Source organism: Stomoxys calcitrans, chromosome 4, assembly GCF_963082655.1.
Source record: "Stomoxys calcitrans chromosome 4, idStoCalc2.1, whole genome shotgun sequence".
NCBI classification, from domain to species: domain Eukaryota; kingdom Metazoa; phylum Arthropoda; class Insecta; order Diptera; family Muscidae; genus Stomoxys; species Stomoxys calcitrans.
The window spans coordinates 109,989,851-110,011,589 of record NC_081555.1 but is presented as its reverse complement, the minus strand read 5'-3'; the positions used below and the strand labels follow the sequence as shown (position 1 = coordinate 110,011,589).

Genomic DNA, 21,739 nt, shown 5'->3' with positions numbered 1-21,739 from the left:
TTCTTTAAAAAAATCCGCAATTACTTTTTGGGCAACCCAATAGTAATCATAAGACCTAGCCATATTTAAAGGTTCATTCTTCCCAAATTCTTTCCTCATACTTTGTATCAAAATTATTCTATCAAATCTACACCTTTCCCCCTCAAACTTATTTTTATTAAAAATCTAAATATATCTCAAAATTGCTAAATATAGAAAATAAATGTTCGCTTTTAAATTAGGCCAATTATTTTCCAGTTCTAAGTCATATTCTGGCGGTAAGGGAAAAAAATGTACATGAATACTTTCATATGGCTGAAAAATAAACGCATATTGTGTTACACAAAGCCCATATGCTTTGCTATAAATAAAAACCATACAGGTGAATTATACCAACATAAATTATTAACAGGGACCTACGCCCTGAGCTGTTTGAGCTTTAAAATCAATAGAGACCACAATGTGACTGTGGCTTGATACATACAAACACATACAAATTTTAAGGTTTATGCTTTGGTTTTTGTATTATAAGTCTCTTAAATATTAAAGGCATTTTCTGAAACTTTTAATATTTCATTTGTTCCAATTGACAAATAATCGGATATTGATTGCCTTCGGAAATAGGAAATGATATCGAACGACACACAAGGAAAAAAGAAGCAAAATAAAATAAAATTCCATATTTGCTTGAATGTTGTTCTAAAAAAAAAAAAAAATTGGGACAACATTTTACAGAGACTTTCTTTCATATTCTCTCCTTGTGTGCCCCAACAAACAAATGTTTCAATACACAAACATTCCTCCTCTACAATGTGAAAAACAAAACAGAAACAAAACAGAAACAAAACATACACTACAAACGGAAATGGGCAAAATTTTTAAGTCTCCAAAATCCCCTTGTTTACTTTGAACCACACTCACTCACTCTGTGCTCACTGGCATGTGGCTATGGTTATGCGAGAGTTTAGATATGTATGCTTGGGCAAAATAAAGGGAACTAACTAATCTTGGCTCTCTGTTATTTTGCTTTTTAAGAGATTGCGCCGTTGGCGGTCGATGACACCACCATGGCCGATTCCCACCTACATTTCAGTTTGGCTCGAACCTTTGCGGAGGGTGGACGCGTATTCCATAAAGCTTATACTGTTCGGAAGTTGTTTATTAACGTCCTCGTGCTCGTCGCTTAACGTTTTCGTTCTCTCTCTCTCTCTCTCTCTCTCTCTGTGACTAGTTGTGAATACCCCAACATGTTATTCATAGTGCTAGGGGTTAGGGGGTGAGAACAAATAACCGTGTTGCGCTCTATTGGGAAATGTTGCATGGGCAAAACCGAAGAAGAAGAAATTAAAGCTCGTATAAGTGAGTGTGTGCGTGTGTGTGTGTATGTGAGCGCCTGTATGTTATAGCTTGAAAGCAAAAACCGAAAAAAAAAATCATCCATGACCTTGCACAATCACTTTAAGAGCACAAGAAAGAGAGCAACAAACCCTAAAATCATCTAAAAAGATATGTCGTGGCTCTCCATGTTGTTGTCAAGGTTATGCAGGCTGTGAATGTGAATGCGAATCTGAAAACACAAACACAAATAATAAGTTTGCGAATGAAGTTAAGTAGGAAAATTAGAAGAAAAAACGCGTTTTGTTTTCATTCCAACCACGGGCCATAACAAGATTCTTGCGAAATAATTACAAGCCCAGGCAAAAAGTGCTGAAAAATAAATGTAAAATGTAAGGAAAACAACACCAAGAAAAGAAATTTACCCAAGAAATTTGAAGAAAGAAAGTGTGTCAACAAAACAAGAAGCTTATATGATTAACCGAAAGTGCTAAAGCAAATATGAAAGCGTATTTTGCCGCATCTTCTTGCAAAGTTTGAAATTCTAACGATTTTATCACAAAAATGACAACAACGTCCAAAGAAATATGTTCAAATACCATGGAGTCAAAATTGAGATGTTCAAATTTTATTAATCATACGTCAGTACAAAAAGTCAAATATTATTTTGTTTGTTAGTGCAAATGTTATTCCAAGTTTAACAAAAATACGTATTTTCGGCAAATAAAAAAATAAATAAAATATATATCTTTTATTACAAAAATATAAAAAAAATAAACAACATTTTAAAGTTATAACAAATGTTGTTATTTAATATACAACAGTGCAAAAGTTCAACATAAAGATGATTGTAGTGAATTGCTATTCAAACTGTAGTGTTTTAAAAGGAATTGAAAAAATTAAACGCACAACCAAAATAGTGAATCTCTAGCACAAGGAGAAAAAAATATATATGAATTTAACAAAAACAAATTTAATGCAAGTATAACGTTATTCGGGAATAACCCAACAACTACCTCTGTGTGAAAAAGAATATCCTACTAAAATGCAAAAAAAACCAATTTTTTTTTAATATTAACCAACTAAGTGGTAATTACAACTTATTAAGTGAATAGTGTGGATTATTTAAATAAAAATAAAATCATTATAATTTTAATCCCAAATAAGTGTTAATCTAAATTGCAACAAAACAATATTGGATTAAGTTCTTAAGCTGATTGTTTTTAAAGGTGTGTACGCAATTAATCGGCTGATTAAAAAACTAGTGTTGTTGTTGTACCTATCTATCTATCTTCAATATATAAAAACAAGTAAAAGCGTGTTAAGTTCGGCCAGGCCGAATCTTATATACCCTCCACCATGGATCGCATTTGTCGAGTTCTTTTCCCGGCATATCTTCTTAGGCAAAACAGGATATAAGAAAAGATTTGCTCTGCTATTAGAGCGATATCTAGATATGATCCTGTTTGGACCACAATTAAATTATATGTTGGAGACCTCTGTAAAATGTCAGCCAATTCGAATAAGAATTGCGCCCTTTGGGGGCTCAATAAGTACAAAAGAGAGATTGATTTATATGGGAGCTGTATCGGGCTATAGACCTATTCAGACCATAATTAATACGTATGTTGATGGTCATGAGAGAATACGTCGTACGAATTTTCAGGCAAATCGGATAATAATTGCGACCTTTACAGGCTCAAGAAGTCAAGATCCCAGATCGGTTTATATGACAGCTATATCAGGTTATGAACCGATTTCAACCATACTTATCACAGTTGTTAGATATCATGACAAAACACGTCGTGCCAAAATTCATTCAAATCGGATAGGAATTGCGCCCTCTAGAGGCTCAAGAAGTCAAGACCCAAGATCGGTTTATATGACAGCTATATCAGGTTATGGACCGATTTGAACCATACTTAACACAGTTGTTGGATATCGTAACAAAACACGTCGTGCAAAATTTTATTCCAATCGGATAAGAATTGCGCACTCTAGAGGCTCAAGAAGTCAAGACCCCAGATCGGTTTATATGGCAGCTATATAAGGTTATGGACCGATTTGAACCATACTTGGCACAGTTGTTGGATATAATAACAAAATGCATCGTGCAAAACTTCATTCCAATCGGATAAGAATTGCGCACTCTAGAGGCTCAAGAAGTCAAGACCCAAGATCGGTTTATATGACAGCTATATCAGGTTATAAACCGTATTGAACCGTACTTGGCACAGTTGTTGGATATAATAACAAAATGCATCGTGCAAAATTACATTCCAATCGGATAAGAATTGCGCACTCTAGGGGCTCAAGAAGTCAAGACCCAAGATCGGTTTATATGGCAGCTATATCAGGTTATAAACCGATTTGAACCGTACTTGGCACAGTTGTTGGATATCATAAGAAAACACGTCGTGCAAAATTTCAATCGGATAAGAATTGCGCACTCTAGAGGCTCAAGAAGTCAAGACCCAAGATCGGTTTATATGACAGCTATATCAGGTTATGGACCGATTTGAACCATACTTGGCACAGTCGTTGGATATCATAACCGGTTTATATGACAGCTATATCAGGTTATGGACCGATTTGAAACATACTTGGCACATTTATTGGATATCATAACAAAACGCGTCGTGCCAAAATTCATTCAAATCGGATAAGAATTGCGCACTCTAGAGGCTCAAGAAGTCAAGTCCCCAGATCTGTTTATATGACAGCTATATCAGGTTATGAACCGATTTGAACCATACTTGTCACAGTTGTTGGATATCATAACAAAAGACGTCGTGCAAAATTTCTTTCCAATCGGATAAGAATTGCGCACTCTAGAGGCTCAAGAAGTCAAGACCCAAGATCGGTTTATATGGCAGCTATATCAAAACGTGGACCGATATAGCCCATTCACAATACAAACCGACCGACACTAACAAGAAGTTTTTGTGCAAAATTTCAACCGGCTAGCTTTACTCCTTCGGCAGTTAGCGTGTTTCGACAGACAGACGGACGGACGGACGGACATGGCTAGATCGGAATAAAATGTCACGACGATCAAGAATATATATACTTTATGGGGTCTCAGACGAATATTTCGAGTAGTTACAAACAGAATGACGAAATTGGTATACCCCCTATCTTATGGTGGAGGGTATAAAAAAAAGTTTGTAGTCTAGGCAGAAAGTTTTTGTACTGAAGTCTTAAATGGACTGTGAATAATTATTCTCAGTTGTCGCAACTTTAATTGAAGGAATATCCAGTACTGAAAATGTTTTCTGATATTTATGCCATGGGTAAGCCGAATATGCTTAACTATACGTAACGGTGACATTAGATAGGCCGACGAAAGTGGAAATTCGATTAAATTCTAAAATGGACAAAATTATGACAATGTGATGGGAATCAACAGCGAGCATCTTTAACAACAAATTCAGCGCAATCTATTGGGTGACATTAATTATTTGAATACCAAAGCCAAACCGAACAAGGAAATACAGCGCGAGAGGTACAGCAGAGAGTGTTCAAAGTTGATCATATGCTTTACACTACAGTTTTGACAAGTTGTCTGTACTTCGAATAAATAAAATATAGCAACTAAACTATGATTGTTTTCGGTTTTATTTTTTTTACCATTCTACCCTGGGACAAGCTTCCACAATAATCTAAAAGTTCTATAAAAACATGACAACAATATATATAGGTAACATAGTGAATGCAAAGAAGTGTAATTAAAAAGGAGGGGGAAAGTTCAGCTAGTCGGTCTTATGTATAAAAAAATCTATTTGTGATTGTTTGTTTGTTCCGTAGAATCAAAAATGGCTGAACCGATTTTCTTAATGAGACATAGGTTCAACAATTTTTTTATACCGAAAGGGGGAAGGGGCCGCCCCTCCCCACCCCTTTCTACCAAAAACACCACCCAAAATCAAAGGTTAACCGATCGGAACAGTATGGGTATCAAATGAAAGTTATTGCATTTGGTATAATCCCGCCCTAACCCCAAAACAGGCATATTGGGCGTTCCTTTCAATATGGGGTTCAAATGAAAGGTATTTGGGAGTAGATAACGAATTTGGCATACACAATCAGATTGAAGGTCACCCCACCTCCCAAAAACGCCACAAATGGGCATATGAACCATTCATGACTATATGGGACTCGGTTTGATTGTTTGATCCGTAGAAAAAAACGGCTGAACCGATTTTCTTAAAAATTTCACATGTTTGTCTGGAATAAAACATAGGCTAAATATTTTTTATGCCCACCACCGAAGGTTGGGGGTATATTCATTTTGTCATTCCGTTTGTAACACATCGAAATATCCATTTCCGACCCTATAAAGTATACATATTCTTGATCAGCATAAGACGATCTAGCCATGTACGTCCTCTGTCTGTTGAAATCACGCAAGAGTGTTTAACAAGTAAAAGCGTGCTAATTTCGGCCGGGCCGAATCTTATATACCCTCCACCATGGATCGCATTTGTCGAGTTCTTTTCCCGGCATCTCTTCTTAGGCAAAAAAGGATATAAGAGAAGATTTGCTCTGCTATTAGAGCGATATCAAGATATGGTCCGGTTTGGAGCACAATTAAATTATATGTTGGAGACCTGTGTAAAATGTCAACCAATTCGAATAAGAATTGCGCCCTTTGGGTGCTCAAAAATAAAATAGAGAGATCGATTTATATAGGAGATGTATCGGGCTATAGACCGACTCAGACCATAGTAAAAACACGTATGTTGGTGGTCATGAGAGAATCCGTCGTACAAAATTTCATGCAAATCGGATAATAATTGCGACCTCTACAGGCTCAAGAAGTCAAGATCCCAGATCGGTTTATATGACAGCTATATCAGGTTATGAACCAATTTGAACCATACTAGACACAGTTATTGGATATCATAACAAAAGACGTCGTGCCAAAATTCATTCAAATCAGATAAGAATTGCGCCCTCTAGAGGCTCAAGAAGTCAAGACCCAAGATCGGTTTATATGACAGCTATATCAGGTAATAGACCGATTTGAACCATTCTTGGCACAGTTGTTGGATATCATGACAAAACACGTCGTGCGAAATTTCATACCAATCGGATAAGAATTGCTCACTCTAGAGGCTCTAGAAGTCAAGACCCAAGATCGGTTTATATGGCAGCTATATCAGGTTATGGACCGATTTGAACCATACTTGGCACAGTTGTCGGATATGATAACGAAACACGTCGTGCGAAATTTTATACCAATCGGATAAGAATTGCTCACTCTAGAGGCTCTAGAAGTCAAGACCCAAGATCGGTTTATATGGCAGCTATATCAGGTTATGCACTGATTTGAACCATACTTGGCACAGTTGTTGGATATTATAACAAAACACGTCGTGCCAAAATTCATTCAAATCGGAAAAGAATTGCGCCCTCTAGAGGCGCAAGAAGTCAAGACCCAAGATCGGTTTATATGACAGCTATATCAAAATATGGACCGATATGGCCCATTTACAATACCAACCGACCTACACTAATAAGAAGTATTTTTGCAAAATTTCAAGCGGCTAGCTTTACTCCTCCGTTTAAGGGTCTTAGGCCCATAAAAGCCACGTTTATTATCCGATTTTGATGAAATTTGGGACAGTTAGTTGTGGTAGGCCCTTCGACGTTCTTCGTCAATTTTGCCAGATCGGTCCAGATTTGGATATAGCCACCATATATACCGATCCTCCGATTAAGGGTCTTAGGCCCATAAAAGCCACGTTTATTATCCGATTTTGATGAAATTTGGGACAGTGAGTTGCCTTAGGCCCTTCGACATTTTTGTTTAATTAGGCTCTGATCGGTTCAGATTGGGATATAGCTGGCATATAGACCGATTTCTGGTTTTAAGGTTTTCGGCCCATAGAAGGCTCATTTATTGTCGAATGTCACCGAAATTTGAGGCAGTGAGTTTAATTTAGCCCTTAACATACTTCTGCAAAATCGCACAGATCAGTCCAGATTTGGATATAGCTGTCATATATAGACCGATATCTAGGTTTTAGGTTTTGGGGCCATAAATACGCATTTACTGTCCGATGTCGCTGAAATTTGAGACAGTGAGTTTGGTTAGGCTCTTCAACGCCCTTCTTCAATTTTGCCCAGATCGGTCCAGATTTGAATATAGCTGCCATATAGACCGATCTCTCGATTTAAGGTTTTGGGCCCATAAAAGATGCATTTATTGTCGGATTTCGTCAAAATTTAGGACAGTGCTTTGTGTTAGGCTTTTCGATATTTTTCTGCAACTTGGCCCAAATCGGTCCAGATTTGTATATAGCTGCCATGAAGACCGATATCTCGATTTAAAGTCTTGGCCCCATAAAAGGGGCATTTATAGACCGACTTCTCTGAAATTTGGGACAGTGACTTATGTTAGGCTTTTCGACATCCGTGTCGTATATGGTTCAAATCGGTTTATTTTTAGATATAGCTAGTGTACTTATTAGTATTTGGTCCAAATCGGAACATATTTTGATGAAACTGATATGGGACATAAGGTATGAAATTTTTACCGAATTTTGATGAAAGGTGGTGGGTATCCAAAGTTCGGGCCGGCCGAACTTAACGCCTTTTTACTTGTTTTCAATTCTATCCCACTACGTATCGCCCTATTTGAACATATATTGGGTTGCCCAAAAAGTAATTGCGGATTTTTCATATAGTCGGCGTTGACAAATTTTTTCACAGCTTGTGACTCTGTAATTGCATTCTTTCTTCTGTCAGTTATCAGCTGTTACTTTTAGCTTGCTTTAGAAAAAAAGTGTAAAAAAGTATATTTGATTAAAGTTCATTCTAAGTTTTATTAAAAATGCATTTACTTTCTTTTAAAAAATCCGCAATTACTTTTTGGGCAACCCAATAGATCAGTAGTTATTACAGTTTTGAGTACATTTGCTCGAAATCTGATACGGATTGTTTATAACCCATCTGAAAACCTGCACCAGAGTCCTTCAAATTCGGTTCGAAATTAGATAAAGCTCCCAATTTTTAGATATAGGTTTATTTATAGTCGACAACGCTCGACTTTGGCCTTTGATTACTTATTTTATTTTTTTCCAAGAAATTTTCAGAAATATCGTTGACTGATATTTGTTGTTGCCATTGTCAACAACTACTTGCTGCCGTAAGATTTCTTCGACTTTTCACGCTTTATGCAATGCCTAATTAAAAAAAAAATTACACCTCCGCAGCCATCGATTACAACGCTTGAAGATATATCAATATCCGGTTTCCTTTTTCCGCTTTCTTTCCATTATAAACCAGCTCCAACTCACCTTACTCGTGTTAATGAGCAATTTACACGTAACTTAATAAGCCAATTCCGATATAGGTTGTTGTTCATTTTTTTTTTTGCTTTCTTCACTTGTTCATCTACTTTTAGTTTAAAAAAAACAAAGAGAAAAAACAAAAACTGAAAAATATCAAATGCCTTTTTGTATCATTACAGGCCAGACATCGACCAAGAACGACAACGACAACAGTCAGGCGGAGAAAAGAGTAAATGGAGAAAAATGAGCCAGGCATATTCAACGGTGGCATTCCCAATGGCAATCGATAAAAACGGAAGAGCTTAAAATTACAACAGCGCGCGAAGTCAGTGTGTCAAAAGCCTTCATTGTCATCGACAATGCTACTGCTACAGCTCAGCGCTTTTGCTTAAAGCGACAGATTGGCAGGCAATACATATCCGGACATTTTTTTCCGACCAAATCCTACCTTCCTACCTACAGAGCAGGCTGAACGCTGGCTGGCGTTGACTTGACTTGGCTGACTGCTTGTATATATTGACGTTGATATATCCTTTGTTTGAGAAAAAATACGAAGAAAAACAAGAAATCTTGCAATGCCCCAAGACATAAAAGGCGGCTGCCATTAAAGTGACTCACTCACGTGCCGGTTAAGACAACGGCTGTAGAGAAAATTGAAACCAATTAAACGGAAGAGCTGTTTCGCGCTAGCTCGATTCCTGGCTGAAATACCTTCATCATTTTGTTTTTGCCAGGGCCACACATACACAGACGCCAACGCCAAGTTATTGATAAATATTTTCACACACCTGGCTACTCGAAAGGAAACGGAAATATTTACAAATGATTTTTACTAAGGTGACACCCACCTAAAGCGCGCTGACTATCATCAGTGCAGTGGGTGGACGAAAACAAGAATTCAGTGAAAAATTCCAATAAAGGAATTGCTGTGCTGCGAAGAAACGTGACTCTAATGGTCATGACAAACGAACTCTGGCGTTCTGGTATAATGAGAGAATGAAGAGCATTATTGTCTTTAACATTTAAATATTTCATATCAACGAAGCTCAGGGCGGCAATTATTAACCGATCTCTTGTTATTGTTGTTGTTGTTGCCTGACAAACAATGAAAACCAGCAGGACTGGAAATGTTTATAACTTGAGCAAGCGGCAACTCACAGACACATGGGCCAACTGAAAACACCTTTTGTAAAGGCATTGCAAAAAGGAAACCAGTCTTGAAATCAGAGTCCTTTTATAAAAACGAAAAAAAAGTTACAAAAAAATAAAACCAAACTGTGAATTGATTGAAGACACAAGAAACACTAGCACTGAGAAGGAAGTCCAAAAGACATGCCATCACATTTAAACATCAACCGTTGAATGTGAACAGAGGCAACTACTGTGCGCAAAAAGTAGCTTCCGCACTTTCCCGCATTGGGCATTTGTCTGTTTCTCATACTGGCAGAAGTTTTCTTTTGCACTCTTGTAACCCGGAAAAACTTTTCTGCATTAATACATCCCAGCATCACGTAGAAGAACTTTACATCTCTTTTTCACGCCGTCTCCTTTGGCGTTGCTTTTTATCATCGCTGTGTTCGAGAGTGTCTGTAAGATCTGTGACAATTTCTGTTCTGGCACAATTCAAACGCGGATGACCTTTTCCGTTATTGTTGGCAGCAACAAGAATCGCAAAGCGAAAAGCTACAACCAAACATACAGTTGTCGTCATCAACATTTGCAAGCAACTACAGCTCTCCTATTAGTGGAGCCAGCCGAGTTTGCGGCTGAAAAAGCCGCTCGACTTCCTCCACCAGCAACACAGCCAACAGCATCATCATCGTCATCATCAACACCAGCAACAGCAGCACTGCCATAGTTCTGTGGTGAAACAGCATAAACATCATCATTGTCATCATAATCTGCCCTACCATCACCATCATCATGACACATTGGCTGTTAAACTTATTGACGCTGCTTCTGTATGCGGGTAAGTAAGGTTGATCTTACCTTGTATGTACAGATTCCTTCTCCTCTTCGTTTTCTTGTTCTTCTCGTTTCCATTTAATTTTATTAATTCGACTTCAACTGCATCCTTCGCCATGTCTTTATTTCACTTCCTATCTGATGGCAAAGCAATGCATAAACTCATCGGCCTGCCTGATGGCCATTCTAGTTAATTGGTTTATGTTCTGCAATTCGCAAAAAGTTAATGACAACTCATCGAGATGAGTCCTTAAAGTTGAATTTTATGTTGCCACCGACGGAAATCATGCTGTTGGCATATGCCAAGCTTACGCCTTTTTTAACGAGCAAACCAAAAAAAAAAAACACTCTCAGAGAAGCTTTAAAATTGAAAGGCTTGATGGAAAATTGAATTGAAGAGTTATGGGAAAAGGACTTAAACAAAATAGGACTGAAATTTCAAAAAGAAAATATTTTTCTTAGGGCCTAAAAAAAAGGCTTTTCACAAATGGTAAGTGAGGTTATGACGTCTCTGCTATGGAAAAAATGTAATGACGGCCTTCCGATCATTGAACAAAGTCGCTCAGTGGGCCAAACGGCGAAAAAATTGGAAATAAGTCTACCACATTTTAACTGTTGATTTTAGCGGTACACCCTAAGCTTATAAAATGCATTTTTTTCGGTATTTATCCGATTTGGTTGAAATTTGGAATAGGTAGTTTTTTAGACATATTTACAACTTTGCCGAATATGGTCCACATCGGCCCAACATTAGGTGTATTTTCTCGGCATAAAAAATAATATTCCAACCCATGGGCGAATTGATATAGGGGTGGGCTCCCCGGGGTGCCCCCCCATATAAAATCCTGGCTTCGTCCCTGATTGGAGCTATACCAAGTTATAAACCGATGGTGCTATACTAGGTTTGGCTTTTGGAGACCAAAATGGAAGTCATAATGCAAAATTTCTGCTCAATTGGATAAGATTTGCGCCCTATAGTGGTTCAAGAGTTAAAATCGGAAGATCTGTTTATATGGGAGCTATATCCGTTTATGGACTGATTCGGACCATATTTAACACGTATGTTTAAGGTCATAGAAGAAGTGTTTGTATTCGTATGAGAATCGTGCCCTCTAGAGGCTCAAACAGTATAATCGGGAGATCGATTTATGTGGGAACTGTATCGGGTTATGAAGCGATTTAGACCATACTTGGCACGGTTGTTGGAAATCAAAACCAATCATTTCATGCAAAATACAAATCGCCATATCCAAATGGGGTAATAATTGCGCCCTCTAGCGGCTTTATTTCTTCGAAATTTAGCGTGCTATTGGCAGACGGACAAACAGGGCTAAATCGACTTAGAATGTCAAGACGATCAGTAATATATATATACTTTGTTAGGTCTCAGATCAATAGTTCTACGCTACAAACGACTTTCGAATTGGGCCATGTGGATGTACTGATGACAATCCCAAAGTAGTCGGAGTTAGCGTATTTTCCTCAAAGATATAAGATATCAGATTTTAGACTCCCGTATGTGGACGGGATCACTCCGCAGTTGTCGTAGGAGGCAAAACACTTCGTTTCCAAATTGTCCTGTTTAAGGAACAGAAAACTCAATACAACCTAACGAACAAGGAGTCTTCAATGAGACCATCACCGACTCCCAAGATGCACATTTTTTGAAGGACTTAAGATTGTGGTTATCCGGATCAACCTCCAGCAAAGTGAGATGGGAGAGACTTAAGTCAATGGGAGAGTTGATAGAGTATAGAATGCAGGTCACATCATTGCGGTATAATCGAGGCGACGATAGGAAACGTGGAAGGAATGGATTGATTAATGGAGGCTACACATAAATTCGAGTGCGAGGCATGGTTGCCAGCGGCACAATCTTGGATTGACGGAAGGAACTCTGGTATTGCCATCTGGATGGTCATGCTACACAGATGGATCTAAGCTAGATGAGAGAGTGGGCCTAGCACTCTACATTGAGAACTCAGGGACTGAGATCTGTTTCCGCCTGTCTGACCCTAATACGGTGCTGCAGGCGGAGATTCGTGTGATCATGGAAGGAAGTGAGACTGTAGGTAGGACGATGACAATCCTATGGAAAGAAAGTCGAGGCTTTTACCGAAAGGAAGTAAAAAGGAGGTAACTATAGCTTTCGGTATTATATCAGAACACATTTGAAAACGAGCTCATATATGCAGAATAGGTGCGCAAGTGATACCCTGTGCAGGGCATGTGGGGAGGTTGATGAGACGTTGGAGCATTTCCTACGTAATTGCTCGGGTTTCGGGGCTTAAACAATCTCCACCTCGCTTTCAAACAAACGAATGACGCAAAAACGCCATAGAATGGATATGTGGACTGACGGACATGGCTAAACCGAAGCAGGAGGAAATTCTGGGTCGAACCATACATTTTATCATAGTAACAGTAGTGGTGCAGGGTGCAGGTTGTGTTTTATAATAAACAGTTGGACAGAACCCGCTCCGATGCGCCTTCTTTCACTCCCTTATTTTGTATGAGCCCTATGCTGACACGGTCAAGAAATAAGTCCTGTTTGGGGGTGCTGGCACGGCCTTTCAGATATTTCGCCCCCAATATGGATATCATATTGGTGCTCTGCTCCAAATACCTTTCATTTGAGCCTTATATTGCTAGGGTCGGAAAATATATCCGGTATGGAAGTATTTTTGCGGGTGAGGTTGACCCCCATATATCAGATTCGTGCTCTAGTCTCAAATACCTTTCATTTGTGCCCCATGGTGTCATTATTGGATTATATTTCGGTTTGACGGGCTTTGAAGTTGACCAAATTTCTGTTTTTGAGTTATTATAAACAAACCAAAGTTCGCTTAAATCGCCCCACCCATCTCGGAGATCTGGCGTTTTTGAAATTAGGGTAAGGGAGGGTCCGCCCATTAAAGTTTAGGTGTTAGACCTACAGCATTCTCTTGGTTTTTGTGGTGGATTGGAGTATCCAAACCCTTTGCCCCGGAAGTAGATATCATAAATCTCATACTCTACTCCCAAAAATAACATTTGAGCTGCATATTGCTATAGTCGGTATATATGTGTGGGGTGAGGCATCCCCGACACTTGGTCATAAACAGATACCTAGATTTGAGCCCCTTTTTGTCATAGTCCACAAATATGTCCAGTTTGAGGGATAAGTAGGGTGGTTCGGCTACCTACGCACTTAGCCTTGAAAAATAACAGCATCGTGCTCTACTCTTGAATTCCTTTTATTTGAATCCCAATTGCCATTGGTTTAGGGGAAGTTTAGGGACCCTCAAACACTTGGCCTCCAAATTGGATATTAAATTTGTTTTCTACTATAAAATGCCTCTCATTTGAGCCCCTTATTGTCAGGCAAATATGGCAGATTTGAGTGGAGATGATAAGGACCCAGAAATAATATCAGTATCGTGCTAGGGCACAATTTTGTTTGAGCTCCGTAATATCAAGCATTTTGAAGGTGGCGATCAAGATATTCAAGGCTACGCTTCTCGTTCAGACACACACCAATTTTTTTTTTTGCATTGGCTATACAAAATCATCTTTCAAAGCTCAAATTGGGATTCCACATTTTTAAAGATCCGCAGGTCCTCCTGTGTCTATCCCAGTTGGAGGGCAAAAAGTGTCCTTTACTACCAAAGACCTTTTATTGTTGTCCTATCCTCCCTGATCGGCCTTCATATCTTTTTTTTTTTGATTTCTTTTTATACCCGCCACCGAAGGATCCGTCTGTGCGTCTGTCTGTTGAAATTACGCTACATTCTTTAAAAAAAGAGATATTGAGCTGAAACTTGGCACAGATTTTTTTTTGTCCATAAACAGGTTAAGTTCTATAGGCTATATCGGACTATATCTTTATTCAGCCCCCATATGGACTGATACGCCGATTTAGGGTCTAAGGCCCATAAAAGCCACATTCGTTATCCGATTTTGCTGAAATTTGGAACAGTTTGTTGCGTTAGGCCCTTCGAAATGTTTCTGCAATTTCGGCCAGATCGGTCCAGATTGGGATACAGCTGCCATATAGACCGTTCTCGCGATTTAAGGTTTTGGACATTTAAATGTACGATTTATCCGATTAATGTATCCTTCTTCAATTTGGCCCAGATCGATCTTTCGATTTAGGGCTTTTGGCCCATAAAAAGCGCACTTATTATCCGATATCGCCGAAATTTGGAACAGTGAGTTGAGTAAGGTTCCTCGACATACTTTTACAATATGGCACGTATCGGTTCAGATTTGGATATAGCTGCCATGTAGACCGATCTCTCGATTTAAAGTTTTGAGCCCATAAAAAGCGCATTTATTGTCCGATATCGCCGATATTTTGGACAGTGCGTCGTGTTAGGCTTTTTGACATCCGTGTCGTATACGGTTCAGATCAGTTTATTTTTAGATATAGCTACTAAAAAGATCAATATTTTGTTATACATAATTGAACAATGACTTGTCCTTATTAGCATTTGGTCCAAATCGGAACATATTTCGATATAGCTGCTATGGGGCATAAGGTATGCATTTTTCACCGGATTTTGATGAAAGGTGGTTTACATATATACCTGAGGTGGTGGGTATCCAAAGTCCAACCCGGCCGAACTTAACGCCTTTTTACCTGTTTTGGGTATGATGAATTGCGCTCTGACACTTCCTTTCATTTGACTACAATATATTCTCGGTCGTCCTACATGACACTTTGGTGTTGTTTTTATTGGAAGGAGAGGGTGGGTCTACGACAAACCCCAAAAGACACATCCTGTTGAATGGCAGGACATGACCCACTTTTAATTTTAGGAACTACATTTGGTGCGGTTTGGAGCGGTGCCCTAAGTACTTGGATCCAATTTTTAATATCATAATCGTAATCTACTCTTGAGTACCTTTAATTGGAATCCTGTATTATCCCGATCGGTTCACTTTTATTTTGGGAGATACTATGGTATTGGATCCCTTGGTATTTGGATCCAATTTTTGACACCACATTCGTATTTTATTCCCGAAAACCGTTCATTTGAGTCCCATATTGTCCCGATAGGCCCACTTTTGATTTTGGGCGCTGCTTTTAGGTCGGTTTTGGGCATACGGCGGCCTCCTAGAGGCTTGGACCCAATTTTTAATACCATATTCATATTTAATTCCCAAATGACTTTAGTTTGAGTCCCATGTTGTCCCAATCGTTAAATATGTCCTGTTGGGGAGGCCCCTCAGGCACCAAGAAACAAATTTTTATTTCAGATTAGTACTCTACTTTTAATTATCTTTTATTTGGTACCCATATTGCCCACAGAGGTGAAAGTGTCCTGTTGGGTAGCGTTTTTGGTGGTTGGGGACATCCCCACCAATCCCAATCGGTCAACATGTCCGTTCGGGAGGGTTGTATACTAATTACTTGTTTTTGGGGCATCATAAGGTGGCATACAAAATTTCGCTTCAATAGGTGCACCCATCTCCGAGATCTGGCGTTTTTGAAAATTCGGCATCATTCATTTGGACGTCTTTGTGATTTTTTTGAGTCGTATATAACGGTATGGCTGTATCGAATGTTGAGACGATCAAGAATAAATATATTTAATAGGGTAGCAGATCTACATATTTCGGGATGTTACAAACGGCATGTTGGTTGCAACAACCCCATGATAATTCCATCCCACTAAAATTGGGTACGGGTAGCATGCAATGGTGATGGATATAAAATTTCGTCTCCGAAGTATAACGCGAGTATTTTTGGCTCGACTAGGACTACTTGGTGTGGATTTCGATGACCTCTTCACTTGCAATCTCCACCGGAGCGTAACAATTCCTTCTTTCAAATGACGCATTAAACTTTCACATTACGTTCCCATTGGCTTTCTGAATGGCTCACTATTTTGTTACCTAAACTTCTCCAAATCAAACCAGTAAGGAAAGGCAAAAGTCGGGCGGTGCCGTCTTTATAATACCCTACAACTAACCTATAAATATAAAAGTGGGCTGTATCTAATTTTAAACCAATTTTAATGGATGTCGGCGAATGTATTCAGATAGGTTGTTAAAATTACTGTATCAAATTTCGAGCAAAGCAAATATGTTCAACATGTATTAACTACGGTTGACAAATGACAAAAATTTACCAAAATGTGACTAACATAAAGATGGGAGCTATATCCAAATCAGGACCGATTTCGATCAAATTTTATGGATATTGTGGAATTCGTCGAGGAAAGCGTTGTAAAAAATTTTGGTGGGATTGGTCAATAAATGCGCTTGCAGTGGTTCTGGGAGTGAAAATCGGGCGATATATATATGTGTGAGCTGTACCTAAATCTGAACAGATTTCTATGAAATTCACCAGTAATATCGAGAGTCATAAGAAAATCATTCCTGCCAAATTTCGAGATAATCGGTTAACAAATGACCATTTTATTGATGTATTACTGCAAATCGGACGAACATATATATGGGAGCTATATCCAAATATGAAGAGATTTCTTTGAAATTCACCTGTAATATTGGGAGTCTAGAGAATCGGTTAACAAATGACTATTTTATTGCTGTATTACTCCAAATCGGACGAACATATATATGGGAGCTATATCTAAGTCTGAACCGATTTCTATGAAATTCACCTGCAATATTGGGAGTCATAAAAAAATCCTTCTTGCCAAATTTCGACAGAATTGGTTAACAAATGACCATTTTATTGCAGTATTACTACAAATCGGACGAACATATATATGGGAGCTATATCCAAATCTGAACCGATTTCGATGAAATTCAACTGTAATATTGGGAGTCATAAGAAAATCATTCTTGCCAAATTTCGAGAGAATTGGTTAACAAATGACAATTTTATTGCTGTATTACTGCAAATCGGACGACCATATATATGGGAGCTATATCCAAATCTGAACCGAATTCTATGAAATACATTAGTAATATTGAGAGTCATAAGAAATTTCGTCCTACTAAATTTCAAGAGAATCGGTTTACAAATGAATATTTTATTGCATTATTACTGCAAATCGGACGAACATATATATGGAAGCTATATCCAAATCTGGACCGATTTTTTCAAATTCCAATAGGCTTTGTTTCTAGGCCGAAAAACATGCCCATACCAAATTTTAAGATGATCGGATGAAAATTGCGATCTGTAGTTTGTACACAAATTAACATGGACTGTCCGTCTGTCTGACAGACGGACGGACAGACAGACAGAGGAAAAAGCTAAATCGAATCAGAAAGTGATTCTGAGTCGATCGATATACTTATCAATGGGTCTATCTCTCTTCCTTTTGGGTGTTACAAACAAATGCACTTAGTTATAATACCCTGTACCACAGAAGTGGTGTAGGGTATAAATATATGTATTTATGGTTCGAGAAGCTTACTTGCTTTAATACTGTCCATCCATAGATTGCAAATACAAATTTGCGCATGAACTTTCCGTAAAGGAACTGGGGCAAACTTCTCACAAATAAAGATAATGATGTTCTCGCCAGGATTCGAACCCAGGCGTTCAGCGTCATTTTCGGATATGCTAACCTCTGCGCTACGGTTGCCTCAAATCCATAGGATGCATATCCCTAAATGTTACTCACATTAAGGTTCAAAATTTCCTTCCTATAAACGGACTGCTGATAAGAAAAGCATTTTATTGTATCTTGTCTAAGGTGCATGCTCAAAGAATACCGATATGGAAATCTTAATTAAATTTATTAAAAAAATTATGCGAAATTCTGATATAATCCCAAATATTTCATTTTAGAAATCTTTTTCAACCATCTGTTCCCATTTAAAAGCCTTTGCTTTAAATTTCACAACGCTAACGGTTAACAGATTTGCAGCCTTCCGATTTCTTTGAAGTTAAAAATCCTACAATTCCTAATTTGCACCACAATAACTGTTGTTGTTGTGTTGGTCTGTTATTGTAATAATGGGTGTTCTTTCTAGCCTTCTTCTTTTTGCATTTGACATATTTTTTAATTAAATTTTAATATGAAACAAGTAGGTAATGGTTATTCACACGAACCTCTTCGCCGCCTTGCCGTTGTTGTTGGCAAATGTTGTTATCTTTTGGAGCACGCATTACAACTAAAAAATAGATGGCTGTCCAAGGGCTCCTTTTCAAAAGTGGATGGCAAAAATCTTGCCCTAAAGGATACTTGTAGGTGGTGAGTTAACATTCCAGTTAATTTGTTGGCCACATCCCCAAAAGCCAATCGGGGGACGGGGGTGAGGCATTTGGTGACAAACCCCTATCATTTGGCCAAAAACATAATTTTTTAAATATTTAATAATTACAACAGTTGAGAGTTTCTGCAATGAGTGTAGCAACAACAGTAGCAGCATAACTTGCTTGTTAATATTTCCTATCATTAAAATTAGGTGCCATCACGTCCATGTCTTACCCTATCACTATTCTCAAATCATGCATCCCACAGAGGACATTCAACTTCTTCTTGTGATCTCTTTTTTTCATCCCTTACATTAGACAGAGTGGCTGCCACATTTCAATTATGCCTGGTTTTTGAGTTCTGATGTCTGCCCCTCCTGTTTGTAGACTCACACCATTTGCTGTTTTCAACAATTCTTGGCAATAATTAAATCGTACACTTTTGGTTTCCGTCTCGGCCATCACCAACATCGCATTAGGCCATAAGAAAAGAAAAGTCCAATGTTGTTATTATTATTAATAATAACAACTACAACAACGACTACAGCACCAGTATCATTGTCTCTAATGAAGCACAGTGATTGTTAGGGAGGAAATCTTTGAAAAATAAAAAGGAACAAGTAAATGCGTGTTAAGTTTGGCTGGGCCGAATCTTATATACCCTCTACCATGGATCGAATTTGTCGAGTTATTTTCCCGGCATCTCTTCTTAGGCAAAACAGGATATAAGAAAAGATTTGCTCTGCTATTAGAGCGATATCAAGATATGGTCCGATTTGGACCACAATTAAATTGTATGTTGGAGACCTGTGTAAAATGTCAGCCAATTCGAAAAGAATTGCGCCCTTTGGGGGCTCAAGAAGCAAAATAGAGAGATCGATTTGTATGGGAGCTGTATCAGGCTATAGACCGATTAAGAGCATAATAAACACGTATGTTGATGGTCATGAGAGGATCCATCGTACAAAATTTCAGGCAAATCGGATAATAATTGCGACCTCTAGAGGCTCAAGAAGTCAAGATCCCAGATCGGTTTATATGGCAGCTATATCAGGTTATGAACCGATTTGAACATTAAAGTAAGAATAAAATACGTCATGGAAAATTTCAGCAAAATCGGATAGGAATTGCGCCCTCTAGAAGCTCAAGAAGTCAAGTCCCCAGATCTGTTTACAAGACAGCTTGGCACAGTTGTTGGATATCATAACAAAATACTTCAAGCAAAAATTCATACCAATCGGATAAGAATTGCGCCCTCTAGAGGCTCAAGAAATCAAGACCCAAGATCGGTTTATATGACAGCTATATCAGGTTATGGACCGATTTGAACCATACTTGGGACAGTTGTTGGATATCATAACAAAATACTTCAAGCAAAAATTCATTCCAATCGGATAAGAATTGCGCACTCTAGAGGCTCAAGAAGTCAAGACCCAAGATCGGTTTATATGGCAGCTATATCAAAAAATGGGCCGATATGGCCCATTTACAATCCCAACCGACCTAAACTAATAAAAAGTATTTGTCCAAAATTAGCGGTTAGCTTTACTCCTTCGAAAGTCAGCGTGCTTTCGACAGACAAACGGACGGACGGACGGACAGACGGACATGGCTAGATCGATATAAAATGACACGACGATCAAGAATATATATACTTTATGGGGTGAAGGCTTATCATTACAGAATTTATGGGGAAGAAGCCTTGAGGAGCTTCAAACCATTGAAATCACCCGGACCTGATGGAATATTTTCGGCGTTACTACAGAAGGAGGCGGACTTTCTGTCCTGTATTTTTACAGCTTACCTAGAATTGGGTATACTCCGAAAGCCTGGCAGAAGGCAAGGGTGGTTTTCATACCCAAACCCGGCATGGCAAGTTATGCGACACCGAAGGCCTACAGGCCTATAAGCCTTACGTCCTTTCTGCTCAAAACCATAAAGAGTGGGACATACAGTGAATGCAAACAAACGGCCCATGTCAAGGATAGGTCGGTGGAGACTGCCCAACACCAGGTTGTACATAAAATAGAAGAATCCTTCGATGCCAAAACGTGCACACTGGCGGTATGCATTGACATCTAGGGGGATTTTAACAATGTGCAGATCGACACATTGATGCAATCCTTAGACCAGCACCGGGTGGACCGGGTCCTTAGAAACTGGATAAACCATATGCTTATGAACAGGTGGATAAATTGCGGGTCCCATGACATAAATATAAGGAAGAAAGTGGCACAGGGCACGCCACAGGGGGCATTTTATTGCCACATAGGAAACCTGGAAGGAATGCAAGTGGTTTCCGATCGGAAACCTGGAAGGAATGCAAGTGGTTTCCGATCGGAAACCTGAGACGATACTTCAGGTCGAGTGCGAGGCGCTGCTGCCATCGGCACAGTCTTGGATTGACGAAACCCTAGTATTGCCATCTGGAAGATCATCTTACACGAATGGATCAAAGCTAGAGAACAGAGTGGCCCTGGGGGTCTAAAACCCAGGGACTGAAATCTGTTTTAAATTGCCTGACCATAATACGGTACTGCAGGCGAAGATCCGAGCGCTCAAGGAATGCTCGACGTGGTGTGGTACTAACGCGAGGGCATCGAGTGTGAACATTTTAACGGAAAATACACTGGCCATAAAGGCATTAACAACTAAGACGGTAAAATCACGAACATTTTTGAAGTGTATGAAGATGATAAACGCCTTTTTTAAGAATGGCACGATCCGCATCGTATGGGTTCCGGGCCATAGCGGAGTAACAGTCGTTTTGGCAGTGAAGACCAGAGCACTGCCGTCAACAAACTTGGCTTACCCGAATCTATTTGGGTTGACGCAGTCCGAGTTAAGAGAGTTGGATACGAACGCTATGTAACACTATGGAACAACGAAACGGTCGGCAGGACGACGAAAATCCTATGGGGAGATCCGTATCATGAGAAGACGATACGATTACTCAAAGGAAGCAAGCAGGAGGTCAGTAAAGCTTTCGATATCATAACAG

The 21,739-nt window shown here is 38.9% G+C and overlaps 1 protein-coding gene across 1 annotated transcript in view; it reads left to right on the top strand.

Annotated features, from left to right (window-relative positions):
• The first annotated feature begins 2,433 nt into the window (after positions 1 to 2,433).
• The window catches only part of LOC106087134 (uncharacterized), a 395,564-nt gene continuing 376,258 nt past the window's right edge, over positions 2,434 to 21,739 (top strand). The window contains exons 1-2 of the mRNA XM_013252063.2: positions 2,434 to 2,543; positions 8,792 to 10,581. Of these exons, the coding sequence (XP_013107517.2) occupies positions 10,536 to 10,581 (46 nt within the window). The 5' untranslated portion in view covers positions 2,434 to 2,543; positions 8,792 to 10,535. The remainder of the gene's footprint in view (positions 2,544 to 8,791; positions 10,582 to 21,739) is intronic.